Genomic DNA, 20,551 nt, shown 5'->3' with positions numbered 1-20,551 from the left:
TGCGCTGCGGTGGGCAAAGGAACGCTTCTGATCTCCCAGACTTTGGATGGAGCCCAGGCAGGAATACCGGCAAGTGAGGGCAGGTCTAGCACCAGGCACAGCGTGCAGCCAGCGCTTGGTTTGAAGACTAATGGCATTTCACAAGCTGCCCTGTCCTACCAGTGCTCAGCAGTGATCCCCACCCCAGTTCCAGGGTCTGTTCCTAAACTACTCTCCTGAGGTGATACCAGAGTACTCCCAGTGCTTGGCTCTTCCCAATCTGTGCCGAGCAGGTACATTAGAGGCCCCTCTCTCCCCAGATGGGCTGTTGATGTTGGGTGTCTGCACTGGAGCAGGACTAATGTCCTTTGGGGTCCCTGATGGGATGGGGCAGGGGTACCAAAGGCTGCTCTGAGCAGTGCTGGAGAGAGCCAGGAGGGACTGGCCAGAGCAGGCAGGGGTGTGGGCGCTGTACCTGGGGGTGTGCTGGAACAAACCCTCCCTCGGGAGGTCACATGGAGTCCCCACAGGCAGCAAATCAAAAGCACCTCTTGCCCTGCTCCCCAGCCCTGGTATTTTGTTCTTTGCCCTGGTATAAAGGGCTGGATTAATGTACTTGGCCCTTGACTGATGTTTCACTCCCCCAGCAGCCCACACTGCTGATGCTGCCCAGTTCAGTAGTGCCAAATTGCAGAAGGACACTGCGGCGAGCTGTCAGTGGAGAGCAGCTCTTGCTTAACCAGAGGCAAGAGGGAAAAAATAGTAATAAACCCCCCCAAAAGCCACAGTCTTTGCAGGAACTGGGTCTGATTGTACAACAGAGTAGTCTGTCACTTGAAGAGACTCCTCCATGACAGGCCCATAAAAGTCTCCTTGGCAGATGAGAACAGACTAATTGCTTTATAAAATCAGATGAATGGACAATCTAATGCATCTGCTGGAGACAAACCCAACTGCTTTATGGGACACTGTAAGGGGCAAGTACAGGGTGTGTCCCCATTAATGGAATTTCTGCTTATTACTTCACAATTAATGGGGCTTTAGAGCATGATGGTTTATATTCTCTATATCATTCCCACATGCTTTCATTGCATACGTGTGTATCCGATCCATACTGTGTCCTGCAGGCTGTGGGACCTTGGTGGTCTCCTGTCTCCAGGATTTCTGCTCTGTAGGGACCTGCAGTTTGTGTTTGTAGCTGACAGCAGCAACAGGGATTTTCAAAGCCTCAGTCTGACCGTTCCTTGCTGTTCCTACAGCACTGCACAAGACATTTCCATTTCAAACCCACACTTGGAGCCAAGCTGAACACCACAATCAGTGTGACTCCGGGGTGGCCAGACTGTGGGTACTGATAGGAGATAATTTATGATACCTAACAAAAATGATGGCAGCAAGTTTCAGAGCAGCAGATTTTGTTTCTATTTTTGAGACAGACAATATTTGTTTGCAGCCACATCCTGTCTCAGGCAGTTTTCCACAGGAATTAAGCAATCAATTAATCAATGGTCTCAACCTTTCGCAGCTTCCTTCATCTTCCACAGCTTATTTTGACCTTTTACTGGTGATATATGCCAAACATGGCAGAATTCAGAATACAAGGAGTGCCTGGATCACTTCAGTGATGGATTTACCACAGTTCCACCAGTGGGGAGTTGCAGTAGGCTGGGTGGCTCTGGGCTGTTTTGGACAGTTTCATTTGCTTTTGAACTGTAATGCACTGCTCAGACCTTTCACCTTCAGGTTAATAAACCAAGTCTCTCCTAAAGGCTGGAAAGGAATCGAGTTTTAGTTTTTACCATTACAGTATTTCTTTCACAGTACGTTGTCATTCCTGAACTCCACAGTTCAGTTATTTAACTGTTCATCTCCCATTTCCCACCCTGTTCTGGAATTAAACACACAAGTTGCTCGTGCTGATGAGCAGTGACTGACGCCGACTGTTCCTGCATGGAGATGGCAATGGCTGCACTCCAAATAAAGTCTTTAATGCAGTGTCCTTTCCTTCTTTACGTTCGTGTTTCTATGGGAGGATATAGATTTTTCCCCGTTATTAAATTTGACACACCCTGTGTTCTATTTAAGAGAATTGCTCTAACTTGCCTTACTTTGCCTTTCATTTAGGAGAATATAAGTATTCTGCTGTCCTGCACAGCTTGCAGGGCAGGATGCAGGGACATTCACTCTCCAGGGGAACTGTTATGATTAACAGAGCAAATAAAGACCATGAATATTTAGCAATATATTCAGGCATGTCAGCTATAAATGGGAACATCTTCACCACTTGAGTAGTTCTCAGCTTCATTGTGAAGCCAAGCTGTTAGTTTATTTGTTTTGCCTTTGTTTCTCCTGGTCACTGTGCAGGAAGGAGGGATTGAGGGGGAAGGTAGGACAAATGTCCAATTTTCCCCTCTGTAGTGTTGAGCATTGCTAACACATTCTCTGCTCCCCCTCCCCGTACAAAGCTGGGGACAGGAGCCTTTCCTCCATTTCATTTCTGTCTGTATTGATGTGTTTGTGTTCACACACACACTCTCAACACCAGGCTGCCATTTCTAACCACTTTCTGTGGCACAGGTGCTGCAGGGCAGGAGCATGACGCTGTAGGTGCCCAGGGCAGAGGGCGTGGGGCACGTGCTTTGGGAATACCCTGTGGACAGGACCAGGATAAGACAATGGTGAGGAGCAAAGCAGCTCACAGCCCACCTGCTCTCGATGGAAATGTCCTTGCTCTGTTCCCTGGGTCCCATAGCACAAGGGCCCGGGCAGGATGGGAGCTCCAGCCTGGCGTCGTCTGACTTGTCTGACTTTGGAGGTAGCCAGGGCATAGACCTGGGGCATTGCTCTGACATGTTAACATTAACTGTAGGAGGTAAGAAATGATGAACATTGGCTCTGTTGTTATTGTATTTGATTGGGGTATTTATTTGTAATCCCGTAATTCCTTCAAACCAGCTCAGGGGAGAATGAGGGGGAGTGTGAAGAGGTATTTAATGGGTTGTAAAAACACTTTATTCTTTTGCTAAAATTCCATTCCTAATGCTGCTGTATTGGAAGGCAAATCAGCCCAGTACCCAGGCTACCAGCTCTCATTAAAGCACTAATTGTCATAGAGAAACAGGCTGGCCAGGCTCAAAAACCTCAGTTACCACCAGGGCTCGAGGCAGGAATATAGGAATTTCATTTGGGATAATAATGTATTTTTGAAGGATAAAAATAATAATAATTATTGGCATCAGGTTGTCCCCAAAGACAGAGTGCTTTTTTGCCTCCAGCACAGCTCATGTCTGGATTTGTTTCCCCTTAAAAATGAACATCTGCTGCCAATAAAGGAATTAGGATTTTTTTTCTTTTCTCGATTGTGGTGGATGTTGCTGCTCACAGTTTGGTCCTAGATGAGATGCTTTGCTCTCATTGATGTTCCCCCAAGCATTCTGCCCAGCTCCTCAGAGTCTGGTGGCTCATTTGCCCACTGAGACCATGGGTGACGGTGGCACTTCCTGCAGGGGCACCCAGCAGCCTTGGACACCGTGCCCCAAACATGCACTGTGACATTTTCACCTGCTTTTTGAAAGTCCCTGTGAGTGATCTGACAGGTTGGGAAGGTGAGTGTGGAAGACAGAAGAAAAATAGATTTCTGCCTCCTGGCAAACACATCCAATTCAACAATATGCTGCGAAATGTGTGTTTTCCTTTGCTTGTGATTGCCCTCGTGTCCTACAGAGACCCGGTGAGGTGAGAACTGAGTGTGCAGGGGAAGCCTGGGGAAAATACAGAATGAGAAAATCAGAGAAGAAACAGTAAAAACACCACCTGTGGGGAAGGAAAGTGGAGAAGGAAAGGAACTTGGGTATGGAAATTCAGGTCTCTCTAATGGATTTCAGTCTTCAATTTTAGCAATGGAAATTTATCTGCCTGTTCCCCCCACCCCTGTGCAGGGCCCAGGGGCACACAGAGGGCAGGTGTTTAAGGTTTCTTTACTGGTGAGCCCCCTGGTTAGGCAAGGAATGAAGTGTGAAAGCAGGGAAGCTGTTTGCCAGGGCGCTCCAGAGCTGTCGGTGTCATTCCTGCCCTTTTCTCAATAAACACTGCAGCTCAGGCTCCCCAGAGCAGTGTGTGATTCCCCTCTCCTGCATGGAAAAGGGCAGCCATCCCCTCCCTGTTAACGACAGCATTTCAATCAGTGCTTTAACAAAACGTTGTTCTTAATCCAGGTCATCTCAGCCCAATGCAAACATAGGGCTTTAGTAAAAAGTCCAACTGGGAAAGCTCTGCTTCTGTGCCCTCAGAATCTGCATGAGGGAGATCTTAGAAAGCTCCTCTGAGTTCACTGTCCACACACCATGCTGTCCTTGTTAACACAGCAATCATTAATTAATCTGGTTCTAGGCAGGATCCCACCTGGAACACTTCATTTGTGAGAGCACCTCTTCACCCTGGCCAGCCCCCTCCACCAGCTCCCCTTTGCCACTCAGTGCTCATGGGGAGAAGGACATGCCCTCAGAGCGGGGGTCGCCTGTGACAAGGATACAAAGACCTCACGAGACTTGCAGTCTCACCTCAGCAGGTCTGAGATAAGCTCTGCTGAGGGGTCACTGTCCACACAAGGACAGGGCCACAGTCCCTACCTCTGCAGGTACATTTCAGGGTGTGCAGGTGAGGTATCCACACCCCACACTTTTCACTAGAGCTCTTGAAGCAAACCCCCATTGGTCAGGAACATGTGGCTCAGTAGGACTGCTGGCTGCAATCTGTGACTGCTGGGAGCAGCAGGACAGATGTCTGCCTTCCTGCTCCAAAGACAGCTCAGGAGAAGGCCTGGTGCATGTGCCTTGTCTGGGCCAAACAGCATTCCCTGGCATTCCCTTGGTAGCTGGAGGCTCACCAAGCTGTGAGTGCCTTTGCACAGCTCTGCATCCCAGCTGGAGATGTTCCTGCTGGAGGCAGATGAGGTAAGGACCGGGTACCCCAGCACCCTGACATGCTGCCAATCTCTCTGTGAAGTGTGGCTGAGGCGGCACCAGGACTGGGGGTGGGAGCCAGCCTTGTAGTGGCCACCAAGGAATGGGTCCTCAACCCCACACTTCTCTGCTCACATGGAGCACGTGTGTTTATCTGCCAGCTCTGCTTCACAGGAGCTACCTCTTATCCCAGGGTGGAGTATGAGAATCCCAAGTACTTTGAGGGGAACATGATTGATTTATCATTGCTCCTTGGGCTTCAGCCAAAAACGAGGCAAGACCAGACAACACAAGCGCTCTGAGGTGAGGAGCAGAGTGGGTGTAAACCTCTTGTTCACTGGGAGTTCCTGCCTTGGGTGGGAGCGTCTGCTCTGCATGGGAGGGGTGCCCCTGTTCTTTCAGAGGAGCAGACCTGAGGTGCGGCCAAACCCACCCACCCTTTACCTACTGCAGTGTGTCCAGTCACCTGAGAATGCAAGAGTCCGGATGGTTACAACCCCAGAGCCAGGAATCACCTGAAGGTAAGGCATGGCATGCCTTGAATTCCCACCCCAAAAGCATGCAGGAAGCTGCTCTCCCAATGGACACCTCTGGCCCTCTCCTCTTGCAGTGACAGTGGCCTTGGCCAAGTGACAGGCACAGGCAGAGCTCTGGGCTCAGGTCACCCATGGGAGGGCCACAGCACCCTGCCCACACTGTCTGCCTTGGGGTGCAGGCATGGACACAGGGATCAACACCCCTTGCAGACTGTGGTGAGGTTGAGTGCTCTCAGAACACCTGGGCTGCACCATGTAGAGCATCTGGGACAACAGGCTCCAGGCACCCACATACTCCACAGAAAAGGCTTCTTTGGAAACTGTGGATGCAGAGTACCTGTACCACTGCATGGCTTTGTGTTTGGGGGTGGATGACTGGTTCTTCTGGGCCCTGACTCCGGAGGCTGTGCTGTCCATAGCTGTTATCCTGTGGTATGACAGAGGCAGCCAGGGCTGCAGACACAGCACTGCATGGGGATCCTCACACACAGGATGAGCTGCAGCACTGCAAGCACTCATAGAGCCTGCCAGAGTTTGGACAAGTATCATAGCTTTAATTAGACCAGAAACATCCCTCATAGTAATAATTATTTTAAACAGATCAGTGTAAGGGCATGAACAGGCTTAACGAACCTGTAATTACCGAGCTTAAACAGCAACTGCTCCTCAGTGAAGCTTCAGGAATGGGAGTTCCTTGGGCATTGCTTAGGGGTCTCTGCCTCCCCCTGTCCCCAGGCCATGCCGTGAACCACACCTGAGACTTAGCCCCTCTGGGGAATGTTAAACCCACCCAAAACCAAAAGCTGATGCCTGTGGTTGGGGCAGGTGCCCTCTGGGGACCCTGAGGGTATGGGCCCAGGACCACGGGCACCCCATCCAGCAGCACCCACTCCACCCCCTCCCGCCTGTTCCAACACCAGGGGATGAGGCCGATGGCCTCGGCTGCTGCAGCATCTCTCTGAGAAGTGCTGCCTGCCCTGCCAGATGGGCCCCCTCCCAAGACAGGGCCCTCCAGCCCCCACTGGCCCCTGCAGCATCAGCTCCCACCAGCAGGTGATGGGGAGAGGAATCAAAACTCACCAAACATCACCATGTCTGGCTCCAAAATTTATTGAACTACAAACACACATCACTCGAGAGCACCAGGTCTGGAGGAATGTGGGGGACTATCCCCCTTCCATTAACAGATGGCAGGAGCTTCAGCTTCTGCTTCATTTGAACACAGACAACACCCCAAACCCAACAGAAACAACGCTACAGCAGAATTACAAAAGTAACGGCGCAGAATTTACAAAAATATAAATAACCTATTCGTAACCTTAAAGAAAAATAACATCTACCATAAAAAACCAACAAGTATTCCCTTGGGTAAACCATGGCTACAGAAATGTAGTGATTTTTTTTTTTTTTTGAAAAGCACCAGAGTCTGAAGTATCAAATAATCCAACATGGAGAGGGTATCCCCCCCAACACTTGCAGACTCTTCCAAGAAGTGTGCTCAGATCAGTAACACCAAGTTTTCTTCAGTATTGCCTATTTCTGTAAAAGCACATTGGAGGGACAGCTCTCATGAGCCCCCTGTTCAGGAACAGCACCCGAGGGATGTTCATCAATGGTTCATCAGAATAAACACTTTAACAACACTGAAGTATGTGCCTATTTTAAGTCTATGCTTAAGAGCTTCCCAGAACAGCGCTGGATTTAAACTTATCATACAAATTCCTCTGCAAATCAGACTTCCAGGCAAGACTGGTGTGGAAACTAATCACTTGTAAAAAAACAACCCCATTGCACTGGAGTGTTTCCACCCTTCAGTCCCAGCTCAAGTTTGCACAGATGCAGAGTTTTTTGATTTCTTTCACCTCTCTGTGAGCCATGCCAGCTTGGCACAAATGGCTTCCTGAGGCTATGACGTGAGATCCAGCACTTCAGGAATTTCCCTCCCTTACATTCCATGTATTATGTTGAAAATACTATTAAAAAGCAAAAGTCAAGTATCAAGTCCATTGGTTCCCCACTGAAGCAGTTCCCTGCCCAGGGATCACCGTTGTTCTGATGTCCAAGTCACAGCGTTATCACCGTTTTCAAGGCTCTCATGGTTCCCTGAGGGCTCTGGTTGGGCTCGAGGCAGCCTGGCCAAAGGGTCTTAGGGTGGGCTAAAGGCTACCTGTTGAACTTTTGGCCCTTGTAAACACAGCTGGTTTTGTCACCACAGCTGAAGGAAGGTGCCTGCCATGGACACAGTGAGAGTGGGGAGCAGCCCTTGGCTGGGAGCTGGGGGAACCTCACTGCTGAAAAGCCACATCCTGCAACATTCCTGTGCAGTGTCCAGCCCTGCTGGAGCACCAGCCAGTGGGACTTGCACTGATACCATGTGTGAGGCTGTGTGGGGGAACAGTTCAAACACATCTAAAACCAGCCCCTGCTAACCAGTGCTGAGGCAGCACACTCAGTGGCATGGCCAGGCCTGATGGGCAGCACCAGTGAGGCAGGAGTTGTGGCATGGCACACACCCACCCTACACACCCTGTGTGGCACAGCCCATACCCATACCCATACACAGCACACACCCACCCAATGCGCTGCACCCTCAAGGCAGGGGTTAAGTTTTGACTGTAAGGAATACTGCTCAGACATCAAACACCTGAAAAATAATAGTTTACCTTAAAAGCTATAAAGGAAATGGGGTTGATTTCTTTATAAAAGTGAGTAAAAAACCCAAACAAATGAACTAAAGCCTCATTCCATTTGCTTGGCCCAGAGACCCACCCCAGCACACCAGTGGAGCTGCCCAGCATGTGAAGAGATTTGCAGCACACACCTGTAATATGTCCCTGATATTCACAGCTTTAATTTACCAGCCCTTCCTGCCCATCTCTTACTCCTGACACTGCCCTGTGACAGGAGCAGGCTGGCTCTGCCATCCTACCCAGCTGCCGCAACTCTGCACTCCAAGTGATCACACACTGGTGGCACTGGTGACACAGGAACACACAGGACAAGCTGCCCAGGCCAGTTCCAACTTCAAAGCCAGGGCCGGCAAGCCGAGCTGCAGGGAGGCTCTTACTCAGATGCAGCGGGTGAAGTTATTTTCCTTCCCACAGGAAGTGACTATGTCCACAAAGGGATTAAATATTTACTGGATTTTGTGAGGTGATTAAACCCAGCACTCTCCGTGCCACAGAAAAGCCTCAAACAGGAAATCCCTGGCCCCAGGCTGCGTGTGCTGCAGCAACACTCAAGGCTGCTCCCTAACAGCCCAAGAGTGCAGCAAGAGTCTGACTAATCCTGGCCCCACATGGCACAAGGTTCAACGCTGTGGGTCTTGGGGAGCAAAGAGCAGTAAAACGGCCTTGACTGTGGAAGAAACAAGCAGTGAGAGAAAGTGCCAGATCCAGCTGAAACTGCCCATGCCTTTGCTTATCTGAGCATGTCCTGGGCACATTCAAGCCCCAACATCATTAAACAGGAAAGGGAAACACCAGCAGCTATTAATACCCAGGGTGTGGAGGACGTCTGCCCTCCTAGAAGGATACCTGCTTCTTTCAGGTACTGTGGTCAGATAAAGGAGAATTCTGTGGGCTCAGCTGAGGGGGCCTGGGGAGGGGCAGCTGGCAGTGGGGTAACAGTGCCACTTGCTGGTGACTGCCACACCACTGGCTTGGCCTGAGACCCCGGTGACAGGCACGACAGCAGAAAGCACTCAGCAGACCCAGCCACGGCAGTGAGGATCAAAGCAACACAGGCAGAACAAACGTCAGCAGCTCAGCCCCAGGGATGCTGTCTGGGAGTCTCGGGCCAGCTAGGGTGACATTTATCACAGAGTATCCTGAGTTGGAAGGGACCACAAAGACCATGGAGTCCGATTCTGAAGTGAAAGTGAATGGCCCACACAGGGATCGAACCCTCACCGTGGTGTCATTAGCACCGCGCTCTGCCAGCGCTGCCGGGCGCTGAGCCACCGCTCCAGCCCTGCCGGCAGCTGCTCCGCCCGTGACCCCGGCGGGAGCGGCCTCCGCAGGCCCCGCGTGCCTGGCCGCCCCCGCGCCGCTGGGCCCCGCTCAGGAACGTGCCCCCGCTCCTCTCGAGGGCCGCCAGCAGAGCCCCAGTGGCCAGGGCAGGCTGAGAACAGCCCAGCTGCCCGCAGCCCCCAGGCTGCAGGCACAACACCGAAATCAGGGTGACCAGTGACAGCAAGACCATGGCAAGCTCTGACAAATCCCCCAGGAGAAAATACCAAGCAGAAGCGTGCTCCCCCTTCCCAGTAGGCAACTCCTAGGAATGAGAAATCAGGCCATTTTTAGGCAGGAAAAAAAAAAAGAAAAATATTATTTTAAAAGAGGAGGAGCTTCTGGAGCTCCTGCTGTGGCTGGCACAGGAACGTCACTGCTGCCTGTTACCAGTTACAGCTTCAGCCCTCAGCTGCCTCCTGCTCCCCAGGGTACGGCGGTGCAGCATCCCTGCCCCTGACACCCTGTGCCACCGCAGGCAGTTTGCGAAGCCTTGGAGGCGATAGGCAGTGAACAGCCACAGGGCTGGGGTGAGCCAGCACCTGCCCATGGCCAGCAGCCACAGCCCCACAACAAGGACATACATCAGCTCATCCTGGCAATCAGTCCAAAACTCCTGCCAGGGTACTGCACCGCACCACAAATGGGCACAAGAGGAATGTGCCAGGGTGGCACAGGGGGACAAAGGCTGGAGCCTGGCATACCAGCCATGGCCAGGTTCTCTGCCATGGAAATTGCAGCACAGAGGGAGAGAAGCAACTGAAAAGTAAATTGGGAAAGTGGCAACTGACACCTGGGAAAGCAGAGCATGGGCCAGAGGAAGGATGGGAAAGCTGGAATGGAAGAGAGGTAATGGCTGGGCTTACAGGAGGGCACTGCCCGTGGAGCCCGAGTCCCATGGCTGAGGGACCCCATAGCAACAGTGGGGCATGACAGGGCTCACTGCACAGCCAGAGCAGCACAGCACGGGCAGCACAGCAACTGACAGGCAAGGGTGTCACAGCCAGAGAAAAACAGCCTCTGTAAGGGCCTGAGCAAGCCCTCCCCCACAGAGCTGGTAAAAGGCACAGCTGTGCTTCCTGGAACCCCTGTGCAGGGATGCCCCCATTGTGTCCTTCCATTCCATGATGCAAAGACCATCTCTATGTTCTCCTGCCATGCACACCAGGGATGTTATGTGACTGCAGGCCACTGGATCCTCTCCACACCAGCAACAGTGCATGGAGCTTCCTCCGTCCCTCCCTGTCCTCTAGCGCTGGCGGTCTGGCGTGGGGCTGAGTGTGAAGTGGTCGCAGAGCAGGAGCAAGGCGTCAAACCTCTGGAGCCGCTGCAGCGCCTGCGCCAGCAGTGGGACAGTGACCGTAGCTCCCGCGTAGGTGAAGTGTGCGACCAGCTGCTCAAACCCCGAAATCCGTCCCAGCAACTGGGGCATGAGCCCCAGCTCCAGTGCCACGTGGCTGAAGTTCTTCACACCGTTCAAGGAAGGGTCCAACAAGAATGCAAGTGACTGCACCAAGGAATGGGGCAGCTCTGCTATTGGGAGACCTGGGGGCAGCAACACAGCGAAGCTGGGTTAGTACCCATCCTACTCAGACAGGGTAAGGGCAAGAGAACAGCCAGTCTTCAGCCTTAGCCCCTGCCGAGCAGGTGAAAACCACCCTGCCAGGACAGTATCTCCTCCAACATCACTTTTAGAGCTCAGCAACATGGAGCTGGCTCAGTCTTGGGAAAGCTGGTAACAGCTGGGCCACCTGCCTGCAGGCCACTCAAGGCAGAATCACAGAAAATGTACCTTGGGGACCAGCACCAAAGGCCACAAGTCAGGTAAGTCCCTGGTGGGGACATGGTGGGCTTCTGGAGGAGCTCCCTTCCAAGAACCTGCCTCTCTGATATGCCAGTACTTGGAGTACAAAGGTGAGACTGGAAGGCCACTTACCCTTGGCCGTGCTGCTGATCTGAGTCACCAGGCTCTGGGCATCATCCACCTGGCGAGACAAAGACCCCAAGGTTGGTGGCAGTCTGCTGAGAACAGCAACGCCTGGCACTGTTCCCAGGGCCATCACAGGGGCTCAGGGAATGGTGTTTCTCCTCCAGCCTTATCACCCCATACTAACATACTTCAGTCCACGTTCCTACCCCTATGTTAAGCCCAGCCCCTGCGCCCAAGCCTTGGGCAACTGGCAGTAGTTCTGAGGAGTGATGAGGAACTTACCGGCTGCTCCCCCTGCGGGATTTCAGCTGTGGGCAAGTGATGAGCCCCCTCCTGCACTACACCACCGCTCTCTGCTGGAATCCTCTTCATTGCCTGGCTTGCTGCATCCTCCAGCCGCTCGCTACCCATGAACTCTGCCTGGGTGGAGAACTTTTGGAGGTCCAGCTCAGTGCACTCCACTGGTGCATGTGGCCACTTGTGTTGCATCTCAGAGGCACAGGAGGAGAGGGGGGCCAGGGCCTCCACTGGGCCCGGCCGGTCCTGTCTGGGGGTGGGGGGTGGCAGGACCCCATCCAGGCAGTCGCTGTGGCCTGAGGCCCGGATGAGGGGCTGGCTTTCCAGGAGGCTCCTGCCCAGCTGGGCTTTGGAGGCAGTGCTGATTGCAATGGCTGGTGGCAAGTCCATCTCTGGCTGGAGAGAGGGAAGCTGGAGACCCACAGCTTCCCCATCCGAAATGAACTGCACTGCTTCCACAGGGCCTGGAACCAGAAACCAGCACGGATCAGTGGAGCTCACCATCCAGCTCCATCCTTCCTGCCTAAGGGCATCTCATCCTGGAACCATGTGAGCTGGAACCCAGCACCACCCTCCCTCCCCAGGGAAGGCAGCAAGAGCAGGTACCTTCTGCCTGCCTGTAGCAAGGGCTCAAGTTCTTCACACCCAGGCAGCAGGGTCCAGACATCTGCTCCTCACACAGGAACCTGCCAGGTACTGCTGCAGTCGGGAATGTTGCTCGCTGGCCCGAGAAATTCTGAGTCCTCAGGAAGACTTGGAGGATAGAAGAGAAACAGCCTGAGCAAAGGCTTGGCTCACTTCCCTAGCATGTCCTCAGCCCTGTGGTATGTCTGCCAGCAAGGAGCTGGGAGCCAGCAGCTCCCCAGCATGCTGCTGGATGCCATCCTGCCCCAACCCTGGCCACCAAACCTACAGCCCTCTTCCTTCAGCAGAAAAGAGCCACCCAACTGAGAAACCTCAGAAGGGAGGATCACCAGTTCCGACTGTGAAATGGCCTCCTCCTCTTCCTCCTGATGGCCCTAAGAAGGAGGGAGGCTCCTCTGTGTCACTGAGCAGGAAAAGTACATGAGAGGTCCTGCAGGCATGAGAAGCAGGATGAGGTGTCTATTCTGTACGAGGTGAGGAACAACTGGGTTACTGTGCTGTGAAAGTGGCAATGCTCTACACAGCAAGAAGGGGCCACGGGCACAGGTGAACGGCACGGCAAGAAGAGCACCAACTCACCTCTCTGGCACTGGCTTTTCCAGAATCGCTTGCAGTAGATGATGGAGAGTGCCAGAAGCACCAGGACGATGATGACCAGGGCGCTGCTCGTCAGTGCAAGAAGGGCTGTGTCCTGTGGTGGTACAGTAGGGACAGCGACCTTCACCAGGTTTGTTCTGGACCGACCTGCGAACAGCCACAAAGCGCTGGAGCCAAACTCCAAGGCTTGGACCAGCACTTCCCTGCCATCCCTCGTCACATGCCATGACCTCCAGTGGGGCTGTGGCTCCGCTGTGCCCACATCACCTGCCCTGACCCCACCAGAGCGGGGGCACCTACACTGTGGCTCGGAGGATGGCGTCTGCTTGGTGCAAGGAATGCACTCCCACTCCAGCTGCCCGCTGATCCGTGCCTTCCGGTAAAACCTGCCAACAGAGCAGACGGGCTAAGCAGAGCCTGGCCCCCACCAAGCTCCCGCCACCCTGGCTGTGCAGCCAGCTGTGCCACCCACCCCGTAGCAGAGGGGGACAGCTGACCCCGCACTCCTGCCTGGCTGGCAACAGGAGCAACAGGGCTCTCATCAGTGGCTGGAGCCACATCACACCTACTTGTTCATGTCCAGCCATTTGTCAAGAAGCAACATCTTTCCAATAGCCCCCCACTCCCATGTCTGCTGAAGTGGATTATACTGATTAATAGCTCCTCAAAGGGCCAGGAACACCCCAGCTACAGCTCTGTCTGAGAAGAGGCTCATACACTGGAACCCTGACTCGCTCCTGTCCCAGACCCACTGCTGGCCACCCCTGAGCTGGGCACAGGCTGGCTGTATGCAGCCATTTCATTTCAGTAACCCCTTAACCCCCTCTTGGGGGGACTACGAACCATAGTGGTCTAGAACCCCATATCTTCCAGGGCTCAGCCACCCCAGTGTCTACAGAACAATTTGAGTCTGGAAGTTTTCTTTCATGGCTCATTTACAGGAGCCTTCAGGTTCCCTTCTCTGTAGCCACAATGGGACCCACCAGACGAGCCTAACTTCCATGTCATTAGCAGTGTCCTCACAGAGGCATCACTGGGTCACCAGGCTCCTCTTAGCTCCCATGTGGGACCATCGTAGCCTCAGGTAAAGCCCCCTCTGCCCAGCCCCTCCCTGCCTGCCCCCAAGTGTGGCTCTGCTTGGGCTGGCCCTGCTCACCCCGGCAGGCACTCCCCGCAGACCGCGTCGGCTGTCGCCGTGCAGTTGGACTTCTGGAGGCGGTTTATGAGGGCACAGGACAGGCAGGGCTTGCAGCCGTGATGTCCCCAGCGGTCCTTGAACTTCCTGGGAGGGCAGGCCACGCACTGCGCGTCCCCGCCACTGCCATCGCCACAGTCCTGCAAGGCACAAGGGTAGGGACATGGCTGTGGTGAGGGGCCACCACGGGTTCCAAATGGTACTGAGGGGAACAGTGTCCCTTCTTTGGGGGTAAAGGGTGGCAGGGTCACCTCTCATGTGTGGGGTGCTCAGAACCCAGCTGAGAGCAGCCACCACCAGTGCAGCTCCCAGGAGACACTCAGGGACCCTGTGTGCTGCCCAGCTGGGGCCCGCCGGTGCGCTTTGGGTGTTGGAAAGCTCCAGCAGCACTGAGCCCCAGGAGGCACTGCCAGGGGAACCCTGCTGGCACTCCCACCAGTGAGGCCAGGCTGCTTCCCTGCAGCAGTGTCCTGCTGGCACCCACCCATGTGCAGCCAAGCCATGCAGTGTGACCTTGCTTGGGGCTACAATCCAGAGGAAATTTAGACTTCCATCAGCAAAAAAGGAAATCAGGTTGCTCCTTGTGCTGCCTTAAATCCCTCACCACTTCCTGCTTCCATTGTCTCACCCTTCTACCAGGGTAAGTGAAACAATCCACCATTCCATCCTACTAAGTCTTACCTCTTCCCAACATGCTGAGACCTAAGATCATCTTTCTGAAGGGAGGTTGGAAGAGGATTCACCCAGCTGGATGCCACCCATGATGATTTCTGCTCCTTAAAGAGAAGTCAATTTACCTTGGAAAGCTCCTGCCCGGGCATGCACTTTCTGCAAGGGACACATTTCTTCTGGTCATCCAGGTACTCACTCTCTTGGCAGGCCATTGTGCTGAAGAGGAGAAGAGAGCTTGGGGAGGAGAGGAACAGAAGGCAGAGGGATCAAAGCCAGCCTTAACACATTTGGGATGAGCAGTGTGCCCATCTCTGGGTGGACATTTCCACCTGGCCAGGATGGCAGCCAACACTGCTGAGCACCATGAATGGGACTTGGGCAGGAGGTAATTCCTGGCTCACTCCACATGGCTTCATCAGTGCCAGGCTTCCCAGCAAGGCAGGTGATGGGCTGCCCCATTCTGCTGCTATCGCAATGCAGCAAAGGAAATTTCAGTCACAGTATTGAAGTACTGACCACTAACTGCTCAGGTCACCAGTGGATTCTGCCAGCCCCAGCCATGGCTCTGGGTACCACAAACAATCAGTAGAGAGCTCAGCCCCAGCACAGGCTCAGCAAAGCCCCAGCTTCAGGATCCAGCAGCCCAGCTCTGACCAACAAGGCTGCACTGGTGTGACAGCACCAAATGCTGGTGGCTGATGTGTCCCTGGCAGAACAGGACACACTTCCCCCCACACACCCTGCACCCCCAGCAGAATGGGGGACACACACACACACCTGTGGCCCTGCTGCTCCACCCTGGAGCTGTGCAGTTGCTCAGGCTCTTGCTCCATGCATGTTTCAGCTCTGCCCAGCCTCAGTCACAGCAAACTCAGGACCAGCAGAACAAGCCCCCACCTCCCTCCAAAACATCCTCCAGAGCCTTCTCGAGGTGCATTAATGGCTCAGCTGAAGGTAACAACAGAACAAGCCCAGGAGCCACGGGGCCACACTGTCAGCAAGGGTGGCTCAAAGGGCAGCACAGGACCAGCATCTCAACCAGAGCAAGCAGACTGGAGCTACAAAATGGAGAAATTTTTCGGAGTTTTGGGGCTGCCTGATTATTTCTGCAGATTCTAGATGAGTTCTTCCCTTGATGACAGAAAGGGAATAAAATTGGCCCTCACTAGACCAATCTCCACTTTGCTTTTCCCATTACCTTGTGCAGAAAATAAGGAGAGAAACTGTTCAACCTGCCCTGGGAGCAAGTTCTCAACACCCATCAGGAATAGTGAACACCTTTTGGAGGGCACCATCCTGAACAGCCTGAACTGACTGGGGGAACCTGGCACTTTAACTAGACCCATCCTCTAGGACGGAAGCTTGGCCAGACGTCTGGCCCCTGCAAGGCTCTTGCAGCAGAGGGGGATGGGCTACAGGACCCCCAGCACCCCCAGCCCCTCCTGCCACAGCTCCTTCCCCTCCCACAGCAGCATTCCTCTGCAGGCTTTTTCTGCCTCCTCTGCCTAATCCCACCACTCCCTTGCCGGTGCCTTTTGGAAGCGGACACTTGGCTGGGCTCCCCTGGCTCTGGAGGGCTGAGATTCATGGGAGATGAGGTCTGCCCAGACGAGCACAGTGCATGAGTCACCCTCACATAGCTCCTGCTCGAAGCACATGGGCTGATACAAGGATCAGCAGCCAAGTCCATGGGGACAGGCCAGGAGGAGCTGAAGGGACTAAATCTGTCTTGCAAGCACCTCGGGAGGGGCATGGGCAGAGCTTATAACCAGCATAAAGGTTCCTGACACCATTGAATAAAAAAAGATTTGTCACCATCTCAGAAGGTGGTGAAGACGGAGCTCAGTGCCACTGCCCCAGGAGACACAGGGTTTGGTGTCATGGTTCAGCTAGAGGCTGAATGCAGGAGGGAAAATAAAAAGCAGGGAGATAGTCCCAGATGGGTGACAGGTAACTACTTTGGAGGGGCCGGCACACTGGGCAGGTGTCACCCAACCACTCTGGGAAGCCAGCATGCCAGTGGCCTGAGCCCAGCCTCTTGGTGAGTTTGGTGTCCAGAGCCTAGCTCGCCCCTGCCAGCAGGTGCCTCTGCCTCATGTGTGGGTCAGCACAACTGATGCTCTGGTCTGGAGGCTTGGTTCAGGCTTTTGCTCCTAATAAGAGCAAAAGATGAATGAAACAATTGCAGGCAACAGGAAAGGAGTCCAGATACCAGAATATGGAGGGCAAGGGACTGATTTTTACCTTCTCTCCAAAGTGCTGTAACACAAGGAAAAAAATACTGGTGAAAAAAACCTCAACAAAACAATAAAACCCCAAACCAGCAGGGTTTTTGGTGAAACTGTCCTGTGAACACATCTTGGCCACTTTCTTTCATATATTTACAGAATTTTCCAGCCTTCCGAAGGACCTGCAGCTGAGACAATGCCCTCAGAGCCCCCTCCCCACAAGAACCCGGTTTAAAGCAGTTTGCCAAATACAGAAAGTTACACAGGCCAAAGGAATCCTGTGTCAGAGCCACTCCACGCACAAGGACATTTGCCAGGATGATGGAATCACTCAAGATGGAGGAGACAGCCATCCCCAATGTGCCAGCAGGATACTGGGCACAGAGCAGGTCTGCTGCTGCTCAAGTGAAACAATACAGGGAACAAACACTTTGTTGAATATCCAGCATGAAATTCAAAGCTGTGGGATCTTTGTCCTTCTTATTTCAACACCACCAGACCCAAGACACTTGATTTGTACATGGAGGACACATCTAAACCACCTGGTACTGCCCTGGTATGGCAGCAACTGCAGATCACCTAATGTGTGACTGAAACAACTGGTCTTACTGAGGCAAAAGGAAAAGCCAAAACCTAGAACTCCCACCTCTTTGGGAACACATGGAGTCTCCCTGCGACTTCCAGAGCTGCACATTTTATCTGCCACAGGGGAATATAAAGGTGACACAGTAACAATGAGTATACATGGGACACAGTGTCAATGTACTTGAGGTTGAGGGAGAAGAAGAGCCTCCTGCCATCAGTGCCAGATGCATGAGATGTAACTTAAAAATGTTATTAATTTGTTGAAGAACTCTTTTATTGCCTTAAAGAGACATCCTGCCTGAGCAGGAGAGCAGAATGGGCTCCCCACTGCATCAGCCCTTAAGGTACCAAAACCACAAGCTCCTGAATGAGTTTCACTGCATGAGAAGAAATCGTTCCAGCAGTGCCACAGCGTGAGCTGCAGTTCATCCACCCTGTGACAACACTACAGCTCAGCCATTGTCTTCTCTCTGTGAAAGTGTAATTTAAAAAAAAAAAAAGACTATACTGGAATCCAATCTATTTCTTCTGTGTGCAGCTAATGGATTCTGGTAGGAATATAAGGGTGAAGAAAATAGTAAGTGAAAAGGTACAAAATTAAAGTAATCAGTGAAAACATTATCACTGCTGATTCTCCCCATCTGCCCAGCAGGTACTGGGGCGGGGGGGGGCTGGCAGGGATGCAGGCAGGACAGGAGGAGATGGGGTGGGCTGCTTCCTGTCCCAGCCACGGACCCTGTTCCCTCAAGCTATGGGTCTCTGCTTGCCTGGGACAGGAGGTGCCCAGACCCACCCTCAGGGACTCAGATACCCACACCCTGGCAGTGGCTCTTCCATGTCACCATGTGAGCCAGCACACCATTACAGGAGATTTCTACTCTGCTGCAGGACTGACTGGCACAGTCAGGCAGCACTATGCCTCAGATGAGACACTTGTATACATTGGAACCTAAGAACAGAGAGCTGAAATCCTAAATAAGAACTGCAAGTGAAAAGCAGGGGGAAAAAATGCTATCTGGAAAATATGAGTGCATGCCTCATGGCTGGCCACACTCAGTTCCAGTCTCCTGCTCAGCCATTCCCTCACTCTGGTCCGAGCAGTGTATTCCTCATCTCCTTGTGCTACAAACCATGCTGGGAGAACCTTTGCAGCAGTGGGACTCATGTGGGCAAAGGGGTTATCACAGAAGCAAAAAAGAGGAAAAAAGGTGGAATCTGAGGCTTTCCACGTGACTTGGAAATCAGCAGGTTTCCCAATCTGGAGATTCTATGCACACAGTTGCCCATTAATTGTTTTATCTGGAGTGGCTGGGAACTTGTGTTTGCTTTAAGTGCGCTCGGGTGGGAGAGGAAGTGCTCCGGACTGCTCTCACCCCCCTTTAGCACACGGCAGGAGTCCCCAGGGCACAATGCCCACTTTCCAGTGATTTTTGCCAAGTTAAGGCTGCCCACCTTGGAAACCCACACTCTGTCTTACCAGGTATCTCAAGTAACACTTCCAAAGCTCCTATCAATTTGCATAAAACTTTGGATTTCCATTTGTTTTTTGAGCCACATCTAAATCGTAGTGACTGTCACTATCTTCCTGCAACAATCAGAGAATCACTGAAGCCGTAAAAGCCTTCTGAGACCATGGAGTCCAACTGTTCCCCCAGCACTGCTCAGGCCACCACTAAACCATGACCCCGAGTGCCACATCCACACGTCCACTAAATCTCCCCAAATGGTGACTTCACCACTACCTGTGGCAGGGCAAGAAATCTTTCGGGGAAGAAATTGTTCCTAATAGGCAACCTGAACCAACCGACCCCCGCATCCGGCAGCTGCTCGTTTCTGGAAAAAAAAGCCGAGGCGAGGCTGGCGGCGGGACGGGTGCGGGGGCAGCGCGGCGCCCACGCGGGTGCCGGCCGTGGGCACGCCCCGGCGAGCGCCGGCCCGGCTCGCCCACCGCCCCCGCAGCCCGGCCAGACCCCCGCGGCCCCGCCGGCGCCCCCCGCCGCCAGCTCGGGGGAAGGCGGCAGCGCGCCGGGATATGCCCGGGCACGTCCCGGCCAGGGGCTCCGTCACCCCGCATCACCCGCTCGGCATCCCCCGGGACCCTGGCTTCGGTCTCCGCATCTCCCGGCCCTCGCACCCATCGGCCCGGTGCCGCCCGGCCCGGTACCGCCGGTGTTCGGAGGTGATCACGGAGCCGGCTACAGCCCACGTGTATCGCTGCCGCTGCGCTACCGGGAGCGGGACCCGCCGCAGGTCCCGCCGGGCCCCCCGACCCCGCAATCACCTCCGACGGTGACACCGGCACAGGGCAGGGTCGCAACCGCCGTGGGCGGGCGGGCAGGTGCGCGAACCCCGCGGCTTACCTGTGTACCGGTGCTAGCAGCACGGTGCGGGTCGGGACCGGGACCAGGACCAGGACCGGGACCGGGATCGGGATCGGGATGGCAGGGCGGCGGGACCAGGAGAGACGGCGCGGGCCGGGGCCGGGACCAGACCGCCAGTGACTCGGCGGCCCCGCGTGGAGCGGAGCGGGTGGAAGCCCGTCCCGTCCCGGGCACCGGGAGTGCCGCCGCGCCCCGCCCCGCAGCCCCCATTGGCGGCGGCGCCGCCGGGGCGGGGCGATGCCGGGGAGCGGCGCCGGCGGGGGCGGCGGGGAGCGGCGAGGCGGGGGCAGCGGGGCGGCGGGGCTCAGCGCCGAGCGGAGTCTGGGCACAACAAGGATGGGGCGTCCTGCTGTCACCGGCCGCGGTGTGACACTAGAGAACCCCCGGGCTTGCGGGACCGTGTTCCCCAAGGCCTGGGGTTGTCCGGCACCTCAGGTGTGGGCTGGAGGCTGAAGGAGCCCCGCCAGCCCTCGCCAGCCGTGGGGGAACACACACCAGAAAAGAATAATGTCACCGGTTCCGACTGCGACTGTGC

General features: G+C 54.2%; 1 protein-coding gene across 2 annotated transcripts; it reads right to left on the bottom strand.

Moving 5' to 3' along the window:
- Window positions 1–6,587: 6,587 nt before the first annotated feature.
- EDA2R (ectodysplasin A2 receptor) lies at window positions 6,588–20,137 on the bottom strand. Of its 2 annotated transcripts, none has more exons than XM_082289153.1 (9): window positions 19,996–20,137; window positions 14,948–15,056; window positions 14,112–14,290; window positions 13,256–13,341; window positions 12,938–13,102; window positions 12,320–12,466; window positions 11,699–12,177; window positions 11,423–11,471; window positions 6,588–11,031 (listed from the first exon to the last, which is right to left on the bottom strand). In XM_082289153.1, exons 2-9 carry the CDS (start codon window positions 15,032–15,034, stop codon window positions 10,736–10,738), a joined length of 1,488 nt encoding a protein of 495 aa, XP_082145279.1. In that variant the 5' UTR covers window positions 15,035–15,056; window positions 19,996–20,137; the 3' UTR covers window positions 6,588–10,735. The 2 variants fall into 2 exon arrangements, with proteins under 2 accessions (XP_082145279.1, XP_082145278.1); XM_082289152.1 differs by having other exon boundaries at window positions 14,948–15,038.
- Window positions 20,138–20,551: the final 414 nt, after the last annotated feature.

Source organism: Coloeus monedula (assembly GCF_965178545.1).
Source record: "Coloeus monedula genome assembly, chromosome: 12".
NCBI lineage: Eukaryota > Metazoa > Chordata > Aves > Passeriformes > Corvidae > Coloeus > Coloeus monedula.
Note: the sequence above shows the minus strand (reverse complement) of the source record. Positions and strands in the feature narration are given on the sequence as shown.

Bases quoted from the DNA above. Each gene is read 5' to 3' on its own strand.
- EDA2R (XM_082289153.1), bottom strand. From the start codon at position 15,034: ATGGCCTGCCAAGAGAGTGAGTACCTGGATGACCAGAAGAAATGTGTC. The intron at 13,103-13,255 runs GTAGGTGCCCCC...GGCTGTTCGCAG, and splicing joins GCCATCCTCCGAGCCACAGT to GTCGGTCCAGAACAAACCTG. The intron at 12,178-12,319 runs GTACCTGCTCTT...TTCTGGTTCCAG, and splicing joins TTGCTACAGGCAGGCAGAAG to GCCCTGTGGAAGCAGTGCAG.